The 22015-nt window shown below is 43.3% G+C and overlaps 2 protein-coding genes across 3 annotated transcripts in view; both read right to left on the minus strand.

Annotated features, from left to right (window-relative positions):
• Positions 1 to 20404, minus strand: part of LOC130361084 (uncharacterized) — a 32122-nt gene extending 11718 nt beyond the window's left edge. The window contains exon 1 of the mRNA XM_056563651.1: positions 20124 to 20404. The gene's annotated coding sequence lies outside the window, so the exon portion shown is untranslated. The remainder of the gene's footprint in view (positions 1 to 20123) is intronic.
• Positions 313 to 20125, minus strand: SGSH (N-sulfoglucosamine sulfohydrolase). 2 transcript variants are annotated; one of them, XM_056568474.1, is made up of 2 exons: positions 19166 to 20125; positions 313 to 2205 (listed from the first exon to the last, which is right to left on the minus strand). In XM_056568474.1, the coding sequence occupies exons 1-2, from the start codon at positions 19203 to 19205 to the stop codon at positions 788 to 790; spliced, it is 1458 nt and encodes a 485-aa protein (XP_056424449.1). In that variant the 5' UTR covers positions 19206 to 20125; the 3' UTR covers positions 313 to 787. The 2 variants fall into 2 exon arrangements, with proteins under 2 accessions (XP_056424449.1, XP_056424448.1); XM_056568473.1 differs by lacking the exon at positions 19166 to 20125 and adding an exon at positions 2511 to 2675 and having other exon boundaries at positions 318 to 2205.
• Positions 20405 to 22015: the final 1611 nt, after the last annotated feature.

The following is a 22015-nucleotide window of genomic DNA, read 5'->3' on the forward strand; positions in this document are numbered from 1 at the left end:
TAACAGTGTTTTTCTTGCTACATCGCCATATGAGGCCTTGTTTAATGCCTGACCATCTGTTCTTGTAATGACATCACTCATTTTTTTATTTCAGTGTAAAGATGATGGGCAGGAAGAAGCCCGGGGAGGGGGGGGAGACACTGTCATGTGAGTATAGAAAATGATTTACAGTGTTTATCAGCAGGAGACTTCAAAGGCAAGTAGCTGTGTGTGTGTGTGTGGGGGGGGGGGGGGCACTGACCGACCCCATACCACTATGCCCCTCACTTCAAGTTTCTCAAGCAGTCCTTTTCTCAATGAAGTTGACGACATGCGCATTAGTCGTTCAGAGGCACGGCAATGCCGTGTCTCTGTATGGGAGATCGCGGGAGGTCCCAGTGGTCGGACCTCCTGCAATCAGACACTTATTCCCTATCCTGCAGATAGGGGTTAAGTGACTTACACTGCAGTACTACTTTAATGCACCCTATTAAGCTTATTCTAGGTGGTCCCCACACTTTTTGGTTTTGTGCAGACTGGTAGAAATCTGGTTTAATCTTAAGACTACATATTCTAAGAATCAGACAATTTTGATTATCTCCCCTATAGTTCTTACAAAGAGAGGAGGAAAAACTAAAGTAATTTAAAAAAACATAAATAAGCTAGTCTTTAGAGGGTTAACTAGATAGTGGTAAATGAGAACACTAAGTTAAAGATGCACATTATATATGTAAGAAAACATTTTATTTCCAGAATACAGACAGCTGTTTACATATTGTTCAGATGCATCAGTCTATATGATTTGCCACTATAGTTCATTGTGAAGCGGTCTACACTGCGGATCTAACTTCTCTTCCAAAACCCCATCAGGAGCACACACCCAAGGATCAGATGTCTCCCACTGCCACTTCTTCAGCATTGTCTGCATACTTAGGAAAACCTTATAGTAGTCTGGGTCCCCAGCTATGTTCCTGACTTCACTAAGATCTTTTGAGCGGTCATACAGCTCCCAACGCTCTCTATAATAGTAGCTATGAAGTGTCTTAAACCACTTTGTGGGCTGACCAGATATCGTTCTATTAAGTAAATCTTGAAATGTAGGAGATACATAGAAATCTTGATCTATGGGGAAAGGCATCTTGAAATTCAGATTGTGTATAAGTAAATACTGCATGTGTTGGACTGATCTCATTGGATAATACATAGTGATTTCATGATGAGACTGACTTCCGAACACTGTGGTCCATGGTTGTTCAGCTTCCAGAGCTGGAAGGAGTGACTTTCCGGTAAGTTTTACACTTTTACCAAAGATCTTGTAGTCGGGATAAGGAATGGAGAACCAGTCTAGAATGGTTGGAGTTATATCAAGAAGACTTGCAAAGGACTCACTGACTTGTCCATTGCATCTTGGATGAGCAGAAGAAGAAATAAGTAGGGGCTCAGCTCTTCCCGACCAGTAAAGATTGGTACGTCCATTGGGAAAAGGAATGCCATTGTCAGAGGAAAATATTACCAAGGTGTCATTCTCATATCCTGCACTTCTCAGTTCACTAAGAACAAGGCCAATGCCTTGGTCCATACGGCCTATTGTTGTATACTGTGCAGCCAAGTCAGTCCTTGCACTTGGGGTGTCTGGAATAAAATAGGGAACTTTAACTTGTTCAGGTGTATAATATTGTGGCATCCAGTCTGGAATTCTTCCCATTCCAGGTTCCCCATTTCCAAACATTTCACAGAAAGGGCCATACTGAGGCTGCGAATGTCCACATCTGTGAGGGTCATGGAAGGCAACATAAAGCAAGAAAGGTCTTTCATCTTTGCTCTGCAAAAACTTCCTGACCAACAATTTTATCCGAGTTATGTTACGTCCGACTTGCAAAACTGAGCTGTTCTCTTCTGTGTAGGCGAAGTCGAATGGATAAACGGTTTCTGGTCCCACATGCTTTTTCCCAATAATGCCCGTCCGTATGCCAGCCTGGGTGAGAAGCAATGGCAAACTCCTGACTTCATCGAAAGAGTTGAAGTGATGAACGTCTTGATGGAGGCCATAAATACCATTCTGATGCTGAGGCAGACCCGTCAGGATCGCGCCCCGGCTGGGGGAACAGCTGCTGACGGAAGTGAAGGCATTCTTGAAGATCACACTCCTCTTTGCCAGCTCTCTGAGGTGTGGAGTCTGTATGGCTGTGTTGTTATAGACATTGGTCTCAAAGCCGGCGTCGTCACCTGATTTTGAAAAAAGTTAAATATGAAGCTAATACCATGTTGTATAAAATCAAGACATTCTAGACTACATGGCATCAGCACTGCAATTCAGCAGAGTTCATGGGTTTAAACAGTGTGCCATGACAATAAAGCTAATTAATTATTCAAAACACATTCATCCAGTAACTACATCTCCCATGATGCTTTGTATCTCTTTGTATGTATCATGTGACTATCTGCTGAATACAACTCCTTTAGCTTCCCTTAATCTCTTGTTCAGAATCATGTGCATTATAACAACCATTCGGCCCAAGGCAGTCACTCACCGATTATCAGCAGCACGTTCCTGCCCTCAGCTACCAACACTGTACAGAGCAGCCACAGAAACACAGAAAGATCCTGGGAACCCATGAATAGTTTACTTCATAGTTTCCTGCTTCTATAAAACACTCCCCAAAAGGAGTCATGTGACTAAAGCCAGGACATGCCCCCTTTGACTAGAGCCAGGACATTCCCCCTTTTATAAAGGGAAGTAGTGCCTGGTATGCAAGCCTATATACATAAATTGTATCACATAATAGACCTTATTTATATTCCCTTCTAGTAATAAATCTATTCTGTTCTCTTCCTAGTCCCACTGCTGCAGCACTTTGTCTCATCTATACAGTTACATATGTATCGAAATTGCATTTGTAGCTATATTGTTCAAGTGCTATAATAAAACTAGAGTCTTGTGTTTAGATCTGTGACATGTCCCTAAATATTGAGTTGCACCTTAAATGTTCCCAGTTTTTTTAAATTGCAGTATTTTTATTAAATATTTTCTTTTTTTTTAATTTTCAGATAAATTAGAGAAATGTTGTTCCCTTAATTCAGGAAGTTATTTTGTTACAAGATGTAGGCATTGAACAATAGGCAAATGTATCTCAATATGCTGCACTGAAGCAGAGGTGCAGGAACAACCACAGAATAGAATCAGTCAGTCCAAGAAAAAAAAAAAAAATATATATATATATATATATACACACATTTATATGATTCAGATAAATTAGAGAAATTAAAATTTGTCCTTAATTCAGAAAGCTACTCTGTCCAAGTTGTAGGCATTGAACAACCAGAACATGTATCTCAATAAGCTGCTCTGAAGCATAGGTGCAGGAACAGGTGCAACAATAGCAACAGAGAAAAAGTCCAAGAAAAAAAAGTGACAGTTTTTCTTGCATATATATATATATATATATATATATATATATATATATATATATAGTCCAGTGGTAAAAAAAGCAAAATCATCGGTAGTTGCAGTATCTTGTAATACCTTTTTTATTGGACTAACAAGATTATGTAGAGACAAGCTTTCGGGATTCCCACCTTTATCCTACCTTGATTCCTCCCTTTATGCTTATGACTTGATAAAGGGAGGAATCCCGAAAGCTTGTCTCTACATAATCTTGTTAGTCCAATAAAAAAGGTATTACAAGATACTGCAACTTCCTATAATTTTGCTTTTTATATATACATATATATTATATATATATTTATATATTAATGATTCAGATAAATTATAGAAATTAAAAATGTTTATTTTCTCAAAATACTACTTTGTCACAAGATGTAGGCATTAAACAATAGGCACATGTATCTCAATAAGCTGTTTTTTAGTTTTTAATGATTCAAATAAATTAGAGAAATTTTATTTTTTCCTAGCTTAATTTAGAAAGCTCATAGTCACAAGTTGTAGACATTGAACAACAGGCACATGTATCTCAATAAGCTGCACTGAAGCAGAGGTGTAGGAACAGGTGCAACAACCACAACAGAGAAAAATTCCATTCCAATTCCATAAATTGTTTTTATTGAATATATATCTTTAAATGATTCAGATAAATTAGATAAATAAAAATGTTCCTTAATTCAGAAAGCTACCGTATTTATCGGCGTATAACATGCACTGGCGTATAACACGCACCCCCATTTTAATTGGGAAATTTAAGTTAAAAAAATAAAATGTAAAATAAATGACTTGGATTAAATGCCACATTCTCCCCCCAACTTTGTTTTCTTCTGCACCTCAGTTTGGCACCGTCAGTGCCACATAATTCCTCCCCTTTTATCAGTCCCTGTGCCACATTTACCCCCTCTCATCGCCACCCTCCATGTCTCATTATCCCCCATGTCTCATCATTTCCCCCTGTCATAGACCACCACTACAGACACCACCATACAGACATTAAGCATTTAGTGCCTCCCCCACCATCATTTCCCCGTCTCATCATCCCCCACCCTGTCTCATCATGTCCCCCCATCATTCGCCCCTCATCATTTCCCCGTCTCCTCATCCCCCCACCCTGTCTCATCCTCATCCCCACCCTGTCTCATCATGCCCCCCACCCTTTCTCATCATGCCCCCCACCCTGTCTCATCATGTCCCCCATCATTATCCACCCACTCTGTCTCATCATGTCCCCCATCATTTCCCCTGTCTCATCATGTCCCCCATCATTCCCCCCTCATCATTATCCCATCTCATCATCCCCCCCCCCTCATCATTTCCCCGTATCATCATCCCCCCCCATCATGTTCCTCCCATGAGTGGTCTTCAACCTGCGGACTAGAGATGAGCGAATAGAAGTTGACGAACCCGAATTTGTTACGAATTTCATGAAAAATTTGATTTGCAACGAATACGAATATCGCCGAGATTCTATCGCACGAATCGCTTCATTACACTCCATTTTACAGCGTTCCAGGCTATTGGGGACCTAAGTTGGCGGATCCACATATGAGTACATGGGGCAGGGGATTATGGGAGGGAATGAAGGTAGGCGGGCTGACCCTGAATCACATGTGAGATGCAGCCTATCAGTGATCACTGACCCCTGTGATGTCACAGCCCCTATATAATCGGCGACCATCTTGCCTCTCTTCATTTCATCTATGCACTCAGATGGAGAGGACGGGACTGCGTGTGTGAATAGCTCATATCACAGTGTTACACTGCAACTGCTACTCACATCAGCATTAGGGAAAGGCAGGAGTGCAGAGTACTTTGCTGTTACTCTGAGAAGGATCATTGATTGCTAAACCTCCTATTCACGTTATTGAGGATTGCAGCAGAGGGGCAGATAGCTGTCAGCTGCCTCATACAGATCTCCAAGCTGCCTGAACTTTCTGAAGCATCTTATCTCCTCAGCCCAATTGAGTTTATTTTTATTTGCTCCACAAAATTTCTGCTGCTCAGAATTGTGTGACAGGGTACAATTTAGGGTTTAATCCCTGGATTTTTTTTTTTTTGTGGTGCTGCACTGTTGGGTCCTGCTGCTGTTCAGAAATACGTGATTGTTCAGTGGACTGTAGTGCATTTGCACCATTTTGTACCTGTTAATCTGTCAAGGGGCTGGCTACATACTGTGCAAGTCCAAAAAATACTATTCACCGGCTGTTTGTTTGTTTTTTAAACAGTTTTTTCTGCGTATAGTTACGCATATATAACTGCCCTCATCAGTGCATACCGCATAGGTACATCCAAGTATTGTACCATTTAGTACCTGTTAAGCTGTCAAGGTGCTCCATACTGTCAAAGTCCAAACAATAGTATCCACCGGCTGGTGTTTTACAAAAATACAGATTTTTTTTTCTGCTAATAGTTAGGCATATTACTGCCCTCATCAGTGCATACTGCATAGGTACAAAAAATACAGAGTTTTTTATGCTAATAGTTAGGCATATTACTGCCCTCATCAGTGCACACCGCATAGGTACATCCAAGTATTGTACCATTTAGTAGCTGTCAAGGTGCTCCAAACCGTCAAAGTCCAAACAATAGTATCCACCGGCTGGTGTTTTACAAAAATACTTTTTTTTCTGGTAATAGTTAGGCATATTACTGCCCTCATCAGTGCATACCGCATACGTACATCCAAGTATTGTACCATTTAGTACCTGTTAATTTGTCAAGGGCCTACATACTGTACAAGGACAGCCGTAAGTAATCACCTGCTGCTGTTCTAGACAAATACTGTTTAAAGAGTAGTGTAGCGTATTGTAATACCCTCATAAACGCACTAAGTATGTCAGGCAGAGAAGTGCCAGGACGTGTACAGAGGAGTGGCAGAGGCCTAAATACTTCAGGCAGAGTTGACAGCAGACTTGGGGCGAGTGGCGGCAGGAGTCGCAGCGAGAGGCCTGAGCTCCCGTTATCAGCCAGCGGTCGTGTCTCCACCAGCAACCCATCTGCTGTCGTACATTGGTTAACACGCTCATCCACATCATCACAAGTGACATCTGACACCCAGTCAACAGTCGGTGGGTTCCTCAGACACAACCCTCAGTTGGCATGGCCCGGGAGCAGTCCGTGTCCTCCCATTGCCTTTGTCCTATGCTGTTCCCTCTCCTAAAGAAGTATCTTATGCTGTGGGTTCAGCTCCACTATTTACTGAGGACGATCCAATAGAGGACAGTCAGCAGCTACTGGACAGCCAAGAAGGGGAGGAGTCATGCGCCGCTTGCTCCGCTAGGCGGCCAAGTAGTGATGCAGAGAGTGACGTAGGAGTTGCAAGTGTTGCAAGTGTTCAGGGTCCTGAAGCAGACACTGTTGGGGAACCTGAGGAGGACATCAGTAACGTGCACACAACTGTTGATGATGATGAAGCCGATTGCAATTGGGAGCCGGGTGCAGAAGGGGCTTCATCATCATCAGAAGAGAGTTGCAAATTGCCCTTGAGGCAGCAAGGCGGTAGCACGGTTGGCAGTCAGCGTGGTGGCAGTAGTGGAAATTCAGGAGCCAAACGTGGGAGGGGGAGACCACCTGCTTCGCGGCATCCTACCTTTCCGGGAGGTAGTGGAACAGGGGTTCCTGGAGACGGCACCAATAGCAGTCAATTTGTGCGGACTGCGGGTGGGAAAATCAGCTACTTGGCGGTGTGGAAGTTTTTCATAAGGCATCCGGAGGAGGTTCACGTAGCCACATGCAAGATATGTTGGCAGAAGGTGAAGCGTGGCCAGGGTCCCAATGTCGGAACCACGGCCCTGCGTCAACACATGCTTCGCCACCATAAAGCGGCCTGGGAGAACCGTGGCTACGATGTAGTGGTCCAGCCTGCTGCATCACCCAGTGGCCATCCGCTCCCTCCTTCATCCAGCCAAGGCTCCACCACCTCAGCCGAAGGGAGCTGTTTGTCAAACCCTCCTTCTGTCGCTCCTGCTTCTCCCGCTTTTAGTCAGCCATTCCGCCAACAATCCATCGGCGAAGCCATGTCCAAGAGACAACAGTATGCCCCCATTCATCCAACGGTGCAGAAGTTTAATGTGCTCCTGTCCAAATTGCTGGTGTTGCAGTCCCTCCCTTTTAAAGTGGTGGACTCTGCACCTTTCAGAGAATTGATGGCCGAGCCGAGGTGGAGAGTCCCAAGCCTTCATTTCTTTGCGAAGAAGGCAGTAGCAGCCCTGCATAAGTTTGTACAAGAGAAGGTGGGCCAGTCCTTGAGCCTGTCTGTGTGTTGAAAAGTGCAAGGCAGCGCCGACGTGTGGAGCTTTAACTACGGGCAGGGACAATACTTGTCTTTTATGGCTCACTGGGTAAATGTGGTTCCTGCACAGCCACAACAGCAACTTGAACAGGTCACACCGCTTCCTCCTCCACGCTCTCGCTCACAGGCAGTTGGTCCTGTTACAGTGTGCGATGCCGCCTCCTCATCCTCCACCGTGTCCTCGGCCTCCACTGCACGCTGTGTAGGAAACAGCGGTGTCAAGCTGTTCTTCACATGGTTTGCCTTGGCGAACTGAGTCACACAGGGGAGGAACTGCTAACCTGAATTCGTTCACCCCATTTGCAAAACATCCTGAAAATGGCAAGGAAACTGTGCATGCACTTCAGCCACTCATACTCCGCCAAGCACACCTTCCTTGAGCTGCAGTGTCAGAACGGTATCCCACAACATAGTCTTATTTGTGACGTTGCCACACGTTGGAATTCCACCCTCCATATGTTGGACAGACTATACGAACAAAGAAAAGCCATCACCGATTTCTTGATGATCCAAGCAGATAGGAGTACTCCCCTGTGTAACTTCAATGTGAACCAGTGGCAGCTCATACGTGACACCTGCCGTTTGCTGAGGCCCTTTGAGGAAGCCACATTATTTGCAAGTCGCCTGGATTACGCCATGAACGACGTAATTCCACTCCTACATTTCCTACAACAAATGATTGAAACCATGGCTGGTCATGGCAATGGAGACGTTGCGCCTACATCTATAGGCTACATGAGCCCTGTGGGGGCTGAACTGGAGGAGGAGGATGATGAGGGGCAGAGCGGAGCACAGTTTAGGTTGGATGAGATGGCCGGTGTTTCTAGTCATCGGACAGGAGAGGAGGAGCAGGAGAAGCCAGAGGAGCTGGAGGGTTATGAGGAAGGCGAGACAAAGGACCCAGACACACCGTGGCAGTATCCAGTGGAGATGGAGGCAGGTAGTCCCTCCGGGTCACTGGCGCAAATGGCACGATGCATGCTCAGTTGCTTGCGTAGTGACCCCAGAATTGTCAAAACTCGTCAGCGGGATGACTTCTGGATCTCCACCTTATTAGACCCTCGCTACCGTTCCAGAATGGGGGGCTTTTTTTTACACCCACTGAGAGGGAGGACAAACTGACCTACTACAGAGAGATTCTAGGTAGTCAGTTGGCCACATGGTCCATCCACTCACAGATCTGACTTTGGGGGCCCTCTGCGCTCACCTTCCACTGCCATGGCTGCTGGGGAGGGGAGTGGTAGCAGGAGCAGTACCAGCTCAATCAGCAGCAGCCTGAGTCTACAGTCACTGATGAGTAGCTTTCTTCACCCACATAGTGAAGCAACTCATCAGCAGCAGGTAGACATGGAGCAGGACCTGAACCAGCAGGTGGTGGCATACCCTGACATGGCCATGCCAACAACGATTGAAGATCCGCTGGACATCTGGGTAGCCAAACTTGATTTATGGCCGCAACTAGCAGAGTTTGCCCAGGAAAAGCTGTCCTGCCCGGCCAGTAGTGTGCCATCAGAGCGGGTGTTTAGTGTGGCACGGAGCAATGGTCACCCCAAGGCAAACTCGTCTGTCCACTAAAAATGTGGAGAGACTGACGTTTGTCAAGAGGAATCAGGGATGGATCAGCCAGGATTTCCAGCCACCAATGCCAGATGCCTCAGAGTAGATTGACCATGCTGCTACACCAACATTTCCCAATTATGTTTGGTTATGAAACCCTCTTGGGTTATCAATTAGGGTTATGAAACCCTCTTTGGTATTGCGATTTCCTGCTCCTGGCTCATCCTGTGTCTATCAGGAACTACTTGCCTCACTGATGCTTCTGGCCTTGGGCATTTAATTTTTCCAAGTTTAGCAGTAGCTAAATACATGCTTAATGCTAATTTCAACATTGATCTTTAAATGTAAGGGGTTATGAAACCCTCTCGGGTACTGCGAATGACTGCTCCTGACTCATTCTGTGTCTTTCAGGAACTACTTGCCTCATGGGTGCTTCTGGCCTTGGGCCTTTAATTTTTGGAAGTTTAGCAGTAGCTAATACATGCTTAATGCAAATTTCAACAATGATCTTTAAATTCTCGGCGCTCTGCAGGGCCTTCTCCAAGCTGGAGAAATGCCTCTTTGAGACAAGTCTTCCTTTTCTGGGTTACAGTGTCTCCAATCAAGGACTACAGATGGATCCTGCCAAGCTTTCTGCATTATTGGACTGGCCACGTCCTTCTGGTCTACGGGCTATTCAACAATTTTTGGGGTTTGCCAAATACTACCCGTCAATTAATTCCTCATTTCTCTTTCTTGGTTGCCCCAATTGTAGCCCTTACCAAAAAGAACAGTAACTTCAAAATATTATCCAGCAACATATACCCGTTCTGTATCAGGATTCAATTACAGCCAAAATCTTGCACACGGGTGTCAGATTTGTCGCCAGAAGAGGACAATCTCTCAGAAATAGTTTGTCCCCCAGTGAATATAGAGACAATACAAGATCAGGAAAGTGGTTTTCATGTACTGGTTTTCATAAGTGCAACCAACCCCATTGTCCAACATGTAAACTTGTTAATTCTACCTGTAGTTTCACCTCTACAGCCAACAAGTCGACTTTTCCCATAAAAACCTTCATGAACTGTAACACACATCATTTAATTTACCTAGCCACATGCCACAAATGTGCACTTCAGTATGTAGGCTGCACTATTAGAAAATTTAAAACTAGAATAGCTGAGCACCTGAGAGGAGCCACATCTACACACTTGTTTAATAACACCCGAGCATCATCAGGATTGAGTAAACAGAGAAATCCATGAAGGTAACCATTCAGACATAACGGTTTGTGGCATTGAAAAAGTGCATCAACCAAAAAGAGGCGGTGATTGGACACGTCTGGTGCAGTCCAGAGAAGCCTTTTGGATTTTATCTCTGGATACACATGCCCCTAGAGGCTTAAATTATCAAAATGATCTTATGTACATATATTGAGTACACTATGTGTATATATATATATATATATATATATATATATATATATATATACACACACACATACTATGGCTTTTGTGTCTGGGCTGCAACTACTCATTGATATATTGACCCAATAGGTGATAATTATATATATATATATATATATATATATATATATATATATATATTGCATTTATGTGTGGGTCTTATTAGCATTTATATTATATTTTTTAGATTTTTGGCTTTATACCCCATTCACACTAAGCGGTTACATGATCGGTGGTATTCCCACTCGTGTGCAGTTATACAATTTTCTTTAGATGACATGTTACATAGATGTCTTATAATTATGTTCCACCGTGAGTACTTGCACACACACATTTGTGGGATTATCGTACTGGAATCATTGTTAATTAATTATAGTTATAAATATGAATAATATTTTTTTATTTGTGATTCTTCTAAATATAACTTTTAATGTCTAAAACCACTACTGAATTCTAGGTGTATGTTCACATGCCTTGTTTGTTGCCACAAGCCTTGATGTATATTTATTTTTGATATGCGTTCACATTTGTGCAGTACCGTCATATAGTGATATGCCTATCTGTATTTATGGGTCCAATACGGGTTTTGCATTTGGCTCGGTTTGTCCGAAGCCTCGCTCACCTGACATCCACCGGAACTGCCGTCAAACGCCAGCTCAGGTGGATGGAAAGATGGAAAGACCGCGATCTAACATCATATCAGATACACTATATAAATCAGCACAGTTCTGTTAGCTATTTGCCATGACTAAGGACCCATTCTAGGTCCGAAACGCGTCGGTGCGCCTGTTTTTATTTGTACTTTCATGTTTTAATGGATTGAATAAAGCCTGGAATTTTAACAGTTATGCTGTGAAGCTGGATCTCCCTTATCTCTACAAGTTGACATGGGCAGGCGGCCCACTTCTCCGAGCTCCAGCGGTTAAGAACTAGTGGTGTCTCCCTACAAGGATCACATTGGGCTGTATGGTGAGTGAGCTGAGTGGCTTTATCCTATTTCTCTGTCAGTAACATCAAAAATTGGTCTCCTGAGGAGGCTTTCTCTTGGTTAATATCTGACTTTGCTTCAGCACCTCTTCTCTCAAGACCTGATCCTGAAAGCCTGTTCTTTTGGATGCATCGTCTGTAGGAGCTGGCGCAGTTTTGACTCAGAAAACCCCTAATGGCAAAAATTTTACTTGTGTTTTTTTTTTCCCCAAGACCTTTTCTCCTGCAGAGAGGAATTATTCTATTGGCGATCGGAAACTCCTCGCCATCAAACTAGCCTTAGAAGAATGGCGCAATCTTCTAGAGGGTTATACACATCCTGTCAGTAGAGATGAGCGAATCGAAGCTGACGAACCCGAATTCGTTACGAATTTAATTAAATATTCGATTCGCAATGAATGTGAATATTGCGCGAATCGCTTCATTAAATGCCATTTTACAGCGTTCCCGGCTAAAGGAGACCTAAAATGGCAGATCCACATGTGAGTACATGGGGCAGGGGATTATGGGAGGGCAGGTAAGTACGGCGGGAAGGGAGGTAGGCGGGATGACCCTGAATCACATGCGAGATGCAGCTTATCAGCATTCATTGACCCCTGTGATGTCACGGCCCTATATAATCGGCAGCCATCTTGCTGCTGCTCATTTCATCCATGCACTCAGAGAGAGGACAGACTGCGTGTGTGTGAATTGCTTATACCACAGCGTACCACTGGCAACTGCTAGACACATCAGCATTGTGGACAGACAGGAGTGCAGTGCTTTGGTGTTCTCACTGAGAAGGATCTTATCATATATAAACCTCCTATTCGCGTTATTGAGCATTTTATCAGAGAGGGGCAAATAGATTTTCGTCGCCTCATACATATCCACAAGCTGACTGAACTTTATGAACCATCTTATCACTTTATTTTTCAGCACAATTCTGTGATTCTTTTGCTCAACAAATTACCTGCTGCTTATAATTGCGTGTAGACTGTATAAAAACCAGTGCACACCATTCTTAACACTCTGTGACAGAGTGCAATTTAGGGTTTAATAAATGTTTTATTTTTTTTGTGGTGCTGCACTGTTGTGTCCTGCTGTTCACAAATACGTTTACGTGCATACCACATGCCTACATCAAAGCAGTCTACTATTTTGTATCTGTAACAAGTCTAGATACAGGGAAAGTCCTGGCAAAAGTAATCGCTTGCTGGTGTTTTACAAATATACAGATTTTTTTCTGCGTATTGTTGCGCATTTTTCTGCCCTCATCAGTGCATACCACATACATACATCTAATAAATGTACCATTTTGTACCTATTAATCTGTCAAGGGCCTACATACTGTGAAAGGACAGCCAAAAGTAATCACCTGCTGCTGTTCTAGACAAATACTGTTTAAAGAGTAGTAAAGCGTATTGTAATACCCTCATATACGCACTAAGTATGTCAGGCAGAGAAGTGCCAGGACGTGCACAGAGGAGTGGCAGAGGCACCTAAATAGTTCAGGCAGAGTTCGCAGCAGACTAGGGGCGAGTGGCAGCAGGAGTCGCAGCGAGAGGCCTGAGCTCCCGTTATCAGCCAGCGGTCGTGTCTTGACCAGCAACCCATCTGCCGTCGATTGGTTAACACGCTCATCCACTTCATCACAAGTGACACTGTAACTGTCAACAGTTGGTGGGTTCCTCAGACAAAACCCTCAGTTGGCATGGCCCGGGAGCAGTCCCTGTCCTCCCACTGTCTTTGTCCTATGCTGTTCCCTCTCCCACAGAAGTATCTTATGCTGTGGGTTCAGCTCTACTATTCACAGAGGACGATCTAATAGAGGACAGTCAGCAGCTACTGCCCAGCCAAGAAGGGGAGGAGACATGTGACGCTTGCTCCGCTAGGCGGCCAAGTCGTGATGCGGAGTGACGTGGGAGGCGGTGTTGCCAGGGTTCAGGGTCCTGAAGCAGACACTGTTGGGGATCCTGAGGAGGACATCAGTGACATGCAGACACCTGTTAATGATGATGAAGCCGATCGCAATTGGGAGCCGGGTGCAGAAGGGGCTTCATCATCATCAGAAGAAGAGATTTGCAGGTTGCCCTTGAGGCAGCAGCTGAGCCAGCAAGGCGGTAGCACAGTTGGCAGTCAGCATGGTGGCAGGAGTGGAAATTCTGGAGCCAAACGTGCCCGGGGGAGACCACCTGCTTCGCGGCAGCCTACCTTTCCGGGAGGTAGTGGAACAGGGGTTCTGGAGACGGCGCCAGTAACAGTCAATTGGTGTGGACTGTCGGTGGGAAAATCAGGTACTCGGCGGTGTGGCAGTTTTTCATCAGGCATCCGGAGGAGGTTCACGTAGCCACATGCAAGATATGTTGGCAGAAGGTGAAGCGTGGCCATGGTCCCAATGTCGACACCAAAGCCCTGCGTCAACACATGCTTCGCCACCATAAAGCGGCCTGGGAGAACCGTGGCTCCTAAGTAGTGGTCCAGCCTGCTGCATCACCCAGTGGCCATCCGCTCCCTCCTTCATCCAGCCAAGGCTCCACCACCTCAGCCGAAGGGAGCTGTGTGTCAAACCCTCCTCCTGTCGCTCCAGATGCTCCTGCTTCTCCCGCTTTTAGTCAGCCATTCTGCCAACAATCCATCGGCGAAGCCATGTCCAAGAGACAACAGTATGCGCCCACTCATCCAACGGCGCAGAAGTTGAATGTGCTCCTGTTCAAGTTGCTGGTGCTGCAACTCCGCCTCCTCATCCTCCACGGTGTCCTCGGCCTCCACTGCACGTACAAATCTCGGTGGCCCTTCATCGTACCATGTGTGTAGGGCACGGCGGTGTCAAGCTGTTCTTCACATGGTTTGCCTTGGCGAACGGAGTCACACAGGGGTGGAACTGCTAAAATTCATTCGTCAAGAAATCCGAGTATGGCTTACTCCACGAAATCTGGAAATGGGAACCATGGTGACCGATAACGAGGAGAACATGAGTAGCTTTCTTCACCCGCATAATGAAGCAACTCATCAGCAGCAGGTAGACATGGAGCAGAACCTGAATCAGCAGGTGGTGGCATACCTTGACATGGCCATGCCAACAAACATTGAAGATCCGCTGGACTTCTGGGCAGCCAAACTTTATTTATGGCCACAACTAGCAGAGTTTGCCCTGGAAAAGCTGTCCTACCCGGCTAGTAGTGTGCCATCATAGCGGGTGTTTAGTGTGGCCGGGGCCATAGTCACCCCAAGGCGAACTTGTCTGTCCACTAAAAATGTGGAGAGACTGACCTTTGTCAAGATGAATCAAGAATGGATCAGCCAGGAGCAATGCCAGATGCCTCAGAGTAGATTGACCATGCTGCTACACCAACACTTCCCAATTATGGTTATGAAATCCTCTTGGGTACTGCGAATGCCTGCTCCTTACTCATCCTGTCTTTCAGGAACTACTTGCCTCACTGATGCTTCTGGCCTTGTGCCAGTAGATAAATACATGCTTAACGCGAATTTCAACATTGATCTTCAAATGTAAGGGGTTATGAAACCCTCAGGTGTACTGCTGATGCCTGCTCCTGTGTCTTTCAGGAATTACTTGGCTTACTGATGCTTCTGGGCTTGGGCCTTAAATTTTTGGATGCTTAACACGAGATAAATACATGCTTAATACAAATTTCAACTTTGATCTTTCAATGTAAGGGGTTATGAAACCCTCTTGTGTACTGCTGATGCCTTCTCCTGACTGTGTTTTTCAAGAACTACTTGCCGCGGTGCCGCTGCTGGGGACCCCTGGGATCCCCGCTGCGGCACCGCGCTTTTATTACAGCACAGAGCGAGTTCGCTCTGCGCGTAATAATGGGCGGTACAGGGGCCGGAGCATTGTTACGTCACAGCTCCGCCCCTCATGATGTCACGGCCCGCCCCTTTCAATACAAGTCTATGGGAGGGGGCGTGGTGGTCGTCACACACCCTCCCATAGACTTGTATTGAAAGGGGACGGGCCGTGATGTCACGGGGGGCGGCGCCATGACGTCACGCGGCTCCGTCCCCTGTATCGCCCGTCATTACGCACAGAGCGAACTCGCTCTGTGCTGTAATGATAGTGTGGAGCCGCAGGGGGGATCCCGGGGGTCCCCAGCTGCGGGACCGCGTCGATCTGACATCTTATCCCCTATCCTTTGGATAGGGGATAAAATGTCTAGGGGCGGAATACCCCTTTAATTATGCTTCTAGGCTTGGGCCTTACATTTGGATGTTTTGCACTAGCTCACATACATGCTTAATTGAGATTTCAACATTGATCTTTCAATCTTAGGTGTTATGAAATCTTCTTGTGTACTGCTGATGCCTTTTCCTGACTGTGTCTTTCAGGAACTACTTGGATTACTGATGCTTCTGGGCTTGGGCTTTACATTTTTGGACTAGATACATACATGCTTAATTTAAATTTAAAAATGTATGGTGCAATGTATGGAGTTATTTAACCCTCTTGGGTTCTGTTTTTTTTAAATTTTCTGATAAATAAATAGCAGAAACTGTGTGTGCATGTATATATTTGTGGTGTCCCAGAACAAATGGTTGTCCTGTAGCTTTGGAATGCTTGAGGCAGCTTGGCAGCCAAGGTGTTAGGCCCACCAGAGACATACAGTTACATTAATCTTTTTTTGCACTTGTGGTTTGTTGTGCTGAGGGAAGGCCTAGCTCAGATCTACTTTCTCTCTGGTCATCCTGCAAGAATCTCCCATGGGTGGAAGTTCATGCCCTGGTGGAGAAGGCTTCAATACCTTGACAAGACCATACCTACCAGGATTCATCTACCCGTCTTACAAATCAGTATAAATATGAGGGGGGGGGGGGGGGGGACTCAGGGGGGATATTGTTTGTACATAAATATATATCTGTAATGGGGTGGATTCACTTATGGGAGATACTGTACATATAGACCCTTATGGTTCATGTGCCTTTATTCAAGTATTTCATATGGTACACAGGAATTTAAAAAAAAATGTATATCCAGACCCCCAGCTCTTCTCTAAATTAAATGAGCTGCAATACTTTATTACTCTAATCCGACTTCTCTCACCATCATGTACATGTGTGGTAACAGTAATTTTTAAACTGAATATGTACATTTGTGCAGTCAACCCATATATGGGTTTTATATCCTGTGTTCTTTTAGTACATGTTCTTTCTAGCCATGAAAATGTATCAAAACCTGTGAAGGGAATGTGGTGCAGTTGCCCATAGCAACGAAGGAGTTTGCTTCTTTCATGATTCAGAGGCCTTTTTAAAAATAAAGTGGTTATGAGCCACTGCACCACCACTCCTGTTCTACACAGGTTTTGATACATCTTCCCCTATATGTCCAAAACGGGTCTGCCTTTTTCAGTGATGCTACTGAGTGGTGCTGAACATTTTTGATATTTAATTTTAGTTCAGAGTACATAAAGAATCCATAGAAGTACATAAAGCTTCAATGTACTTCAGAATGCTGTCAAATTCATGTTCAAACAAAATTCTGGCATGAACCAATATATGCCACATTATTGAGGTGTTCCGTATTGCTTCTAAAGTAGAATTAATCTTTAATATACCTGTGTGTGAAGTACAGCCTGTGTGTCCCCCTATGTTACCATAAGTTAAAAAAAAAAATGCAAAGGGGTACAATGGTAAAGATTTACCAGGCAAACATGCTAAATTTTTGTCCTTGTATTTTAACCACTTTTTGCACCAAATCTTGAAAGTTTGTTAGTATTAAGAAATACCATGTACGATATGTACCAAGAGGTAATTTTATTATGCTGGGCATTTTTTTATTGTACAATATATTGAATTTTAAACACGGCAAGTGTTTGCTGCATATTATAGCTGATGTCCCAAAGGGATTGGTGATAGAAAATGGTGCAATCACACTACAGTAGTAATGAAGTGTACTGTAAATGTGATCATGTGTACAAGTCCCCTATGGTAACTAAAAGTAAACCTGGAATAAAACATTGTATTCCATTTTCTCACCACGATGAGAGAAAAATCCGCAAATGGGTTTGACATTTCAAAAATTCCTATTATTTTTCCATTGACATCTTGTAGCTGATTCATCGCAAAAAAAAAAAAAAAGTGGCTTTTTTTATTTTTGGTTTTTGCAAAAATAATCCAAGTGGAAACAAACACCCTGTGAGATTGAAAAAAATAAAAAGTTTTTTGTACAGAAGTTTACTAAGTCTAGAAAGATCGGGAAATTCCGAATGTACGCGATTCTTTTTGCAATTATGAACGTATAGGATTTTTTTTCCATAAAAGGGAAACACGTAAAAACATGCTGCCTTACGTTTGACTTTTTTATGCATATAATTTTTGAGCACACTCTTTTAGGCCATCTGTTCAAACAATACGTTCAATGAACGTAAAAAATTGCGATGTGAACGCGGCCTGAGTGCGTTTACACTGCTTTATACATTTCACTATTTCCCTTACAATGTTTTAAATTAGCTGTTTGCAAAAACTTAAGACAACTAGGCTAAGGTGTATGCCAAAAAATGTATGTAATGGTCTATTACTAGTTATAATGTAAGTCGATAGGAAACAGACACAATATAGCAGAATCCGCTGTATTTAAAAAAAAAAAAAAATGTTAAAAGGTTAACGAAGGCCGTGTGAACACTCCCTTAGTGGTGTTTATTCCCCACAGACCTCCACTGTTTTGTAGTTCCTGATTAAAAGAAATCTTTTAAATCGCTACTTGAAATAGGTAAGGAAAAAAAAAAATCACAGAAATATACGAAATCATAAAGCATTAATGCTGCAAGTTTTTAAGAAAACTCACCCAAAACTGCATTTAAAAAAACGAAATGGTTTGCAAGAGGCTTTTTTTAAACAAAAATGAACACAATGCAGAAGGAAAGAGCCTAAGGCTACATTTCATTTTAAAAGGAAAAAACACGACAAAAATTTGCCCCCTCATTTTGCACTCCCAAAATGCCACTGATAGGGCTTTTTTTTGTATAAGCATTCTTTCCCTTCCACTTTTCTCATTATGAGTCATTTGATTTCTTTTTCATGTGCCTCAAGAATTTCTATAAAAGAATAAGGGGGCAAAAAAAATTCCCCCAAAAAAAAACCACATTTTTTTTCCCCATAGAAATCGAACCAATGGGCTTTATTTTGCCCTACTAACCCTCCACTAACACTTAGGGGGACATTTATTAAAGCATTTAGTAGGTTTTTTGCTTAAAATAGTGGCAAAAAAGTTGCACCGCGCGACTATATTTTTTGTGCGACTATTTCATTGTGTAGTACCGTAAGAAAAAGAAAAAAACTTGCTTACTGACGGAAGTGGGTAGAAGAGACTCCATTTTGTCTTCTAGAGAATCAATTTTTATTTTTAAGTCTAAGTTACTGCATTCTATAATTCTTGTTTTTTTCTACATAACTCCTGTGAATAGACTAGAGACAATTAGCATCTTATATTCAAGGCTAACGGGATACAATGAAGGAACATCTTACCTCTTTCTACCACAGATGTGTCCTCGAAACAATGGTTCATTATACCTCAGCTTAAGCAAATGTATCCTTGTATCTAATTTTTTGCTGACTACGCAGATTTACTGTTTGCTGTCTTTGATACAATTTAAAGTTTACTGCGCATGCCCCATATACGTGTACAAGAAAGTTTATTTTAAGTAAAGAGCCAGTCTTAGGGACTGCACTCGACTTGGTCACCGCTGATGTGTCTGTGTCTTGATTTGAGTGGCAGGTGGTGTGGAAGGAACGTTGGGTGACTGCAGCCCCATACAGGCTTTCCACACACTAATTGGGCATCCGCCGACAGAAGACGTCTCGGCCCCTAACACTTACCAAAGCAAAAAGTGATTTTTGACTTGCAGAGGTCAGATTTATCAAGTACGAAAGTCACCTTGCATGAAAAACCTACTAAAATCACTCCAGCTCAGACATTGAGCAGAAAAAGCCACTAACAAAGCAACAAAAATGAACTGCTTACGTGAAAGAAATTTATGAACAGGCTGAAACCAGATAATAAGTCGTACATACAAAAAAATACATAAGTAAACATTGATAATTGTCCCCCTTAGACGCTGCATTCAAGTAACGACCTAAAAACTTGTCCAATAACTCAATATAATTGGTCACATAGCACCTTATCACTGATGGAGGAAAGATTAAATTGTGTTTTTATAGTATCGCTCTCTACTGCGGGTTTGGCGACTTCTATTTGCACACTGACACATTATCCCACAATTTTTAAACAATGTATATGCAGCTACAATGGATTTTCACAAAAATGTGAACAAAATAAAATTCAGACTGTAAAAAGTAAAAAAAAAAAAAAAAAAGTCCCACAGATCCAACATCTTCTATTACAGCTCCTCTACTACTGTGCAGCCTCCTATAGGTAGTATACACTGTCTGACCATCCACATTTCCGTCAATTTCAGCGTCTGACCCTGTATATTTCTATATTTTAGTGAACTTCTTCCCCTTTTCCTATGATTTCCAGTCATTTTGTGTCTCTCAAAGCGCGTACTCATAATTTCCCCTCACACAACAGAACTGCGTCCTCTCTCCACCTCACTAATTCTCAAAATGGCTCCTGAATTCCTGCTGCTGTTGGCGCCTAGCGAGGCCACGCCCAATCTAACAGGATTGGCCAGCTTCAACAAAATGGAAGCTGGAGCCCATACTAGAGGACAGGATTTTAACTTACATGCACTCTGTCTTCCGTAGGACGTCATGGTGGCAGAAGCAGCCTCTTGCAAGAGCTCCTCCTGCTGCTAGTTCGCGCCTCGCGAGGCCACGCCCCCTCTAACGGGATTGGCCGGCTTCAACAAAATGGAAGATGGAGCCCGCACTAGAGGACAGAGTCTTTACATAGATGCACTCACCCTTCTGTAGAACGTCATAGTGGCAGCAGCAGCCTCTTGAAAGTGGCTCTGTATGACATTTCTTGTAGAACTACAAGTTCCAGAATAACACTGCAAACTATGCATTCTTTTTTTGAATAAAGCCAGAGGATGATAAAAATAGCGGATATGGTGCAATATGAGGGTTTTTTTGTCATATGGGAATATCATGATACTTGGTAATAAGAGTTTAGCAAAACTATTACTCCCATCATGTTCTGACAGCCTTTGGCTCTTTGTAGTTTTGCTATAACAACTTCCAGCATGCTCAAAGAGCCAAAGGCTGTCAGGAAATGCTGGGAGTTGTAGTTTTGCAACAGCTGAAGGCACCCTAATTGGGAAACAATGTGTCAGAACATGATGAGGGGCATTTACTAATCTTTTACTATGTAGTCTGGTTTTTACCCTGTTTTTTTCTACTTCTTTTTTGACTATGTGCGACAAATTTACTAAATTGTTGCACGGCATTAATACATTTGGCACACATAGGCAAAAGTGGGAAATTTACTTCATGTAGTAGATAAAATAGTCTGTTCCTTTTTCCAGCTGTCTGAATAGGTTTGGCTGCTGGTTTCCTTCTGGATCTGTTGTTTTTGAGTTTTTTTTTTTTTAGCTTTTTCACCACATCTAAATAATTCAATAACTACAGTGGTCCCTCAAGTTACAATATTAATTGGTTCCAGGAAAACCATTGTACGTTGAAACCATTGTATGTTGAGACCATAACTCTATGGAAACAGGGTAATTGGTTCTAAAGGCACCAAAATGTCATCCAAAATAGGAAAAAGTGACAAAGAAAAATAAGTAGATAACTGATATAGATAAAGCAAATCCTTACATATAAAAGTAATAAAGATCTGCTGGGAGCTGTAAATCACTGTCTATGTCAGTGTTTCCCAAGCAGGGAGCCTCCAGCTGTTGTAAAACTATAACTCCCAGCATGCCTGGACAGCCAAAGGCTGTCCGGGCATGCTGGGAGTTGTAGTTTTGCAAAAGATGGGGCCACCCTGCTTGGCAAACACTGGTCTATGTAGAGGACAGGAGCTTCTTCAGGGGTCCTGTACAGTACAGGCAATGTCCCAAACAAGTAATGGAGCCGCCCTCACCTGGTGTCCAAAAGAGCAGCTAACCCTGATACAGGTAAAGTGTACAGAACATGTAATACCAGACACCAGTCAGTGCATACACTTCAGTAATACAGGGGTTTTACCAGTGAATGCCCATTTTGATTGGTTGGTTCTTCCAGCCATTGACACGTTTTACAGATCTGGACTGTCTGTAGCATTGTATGTTGAGTCTGGTTTCAACTTACGATGGTCCAGAAAAGACCATTGTATGTTGAAACTATTGTATGTTGAGGCCATTGTAAGTTGAGGGATCACTGTAAATTGTAGTCATGGCTCAGAAGTGGTAAACGGCGTTTAGTGTGTGTGTG

The sequence above is a fragment of the Hyla sarda genome, chromosome 3, assembly GCF_029499605.1.
Source record: "Hyla sarda isolate aHylSar1 chromosome 3, aHylSar1.hap1, whole genome shotgun sequence".
Classification (NCBI taxonomy): Eukaryota; Metazoa; Chordata; class Amphibia; order Anura; family Hylidae; genus Hyla; species Hyla sarda.

Bases quoted from the DNA above. Each gene is read 5' to 3' on its own strand.
- SGSH (XM_056568473.1), bottom strand. From the start codon at position 2,595: ATGGGTTCCCAGGATCTTTCTGTGTTTCTGTGGCTGCTCTGTACAGTG. The intron at 2,206-2,510 runs GTGAGTGACTGC...TTTCAAAATCAG, and splicing joins GAACGTGCTGCTGATAATCG to GTGACGACGCCGGCTTTGAG.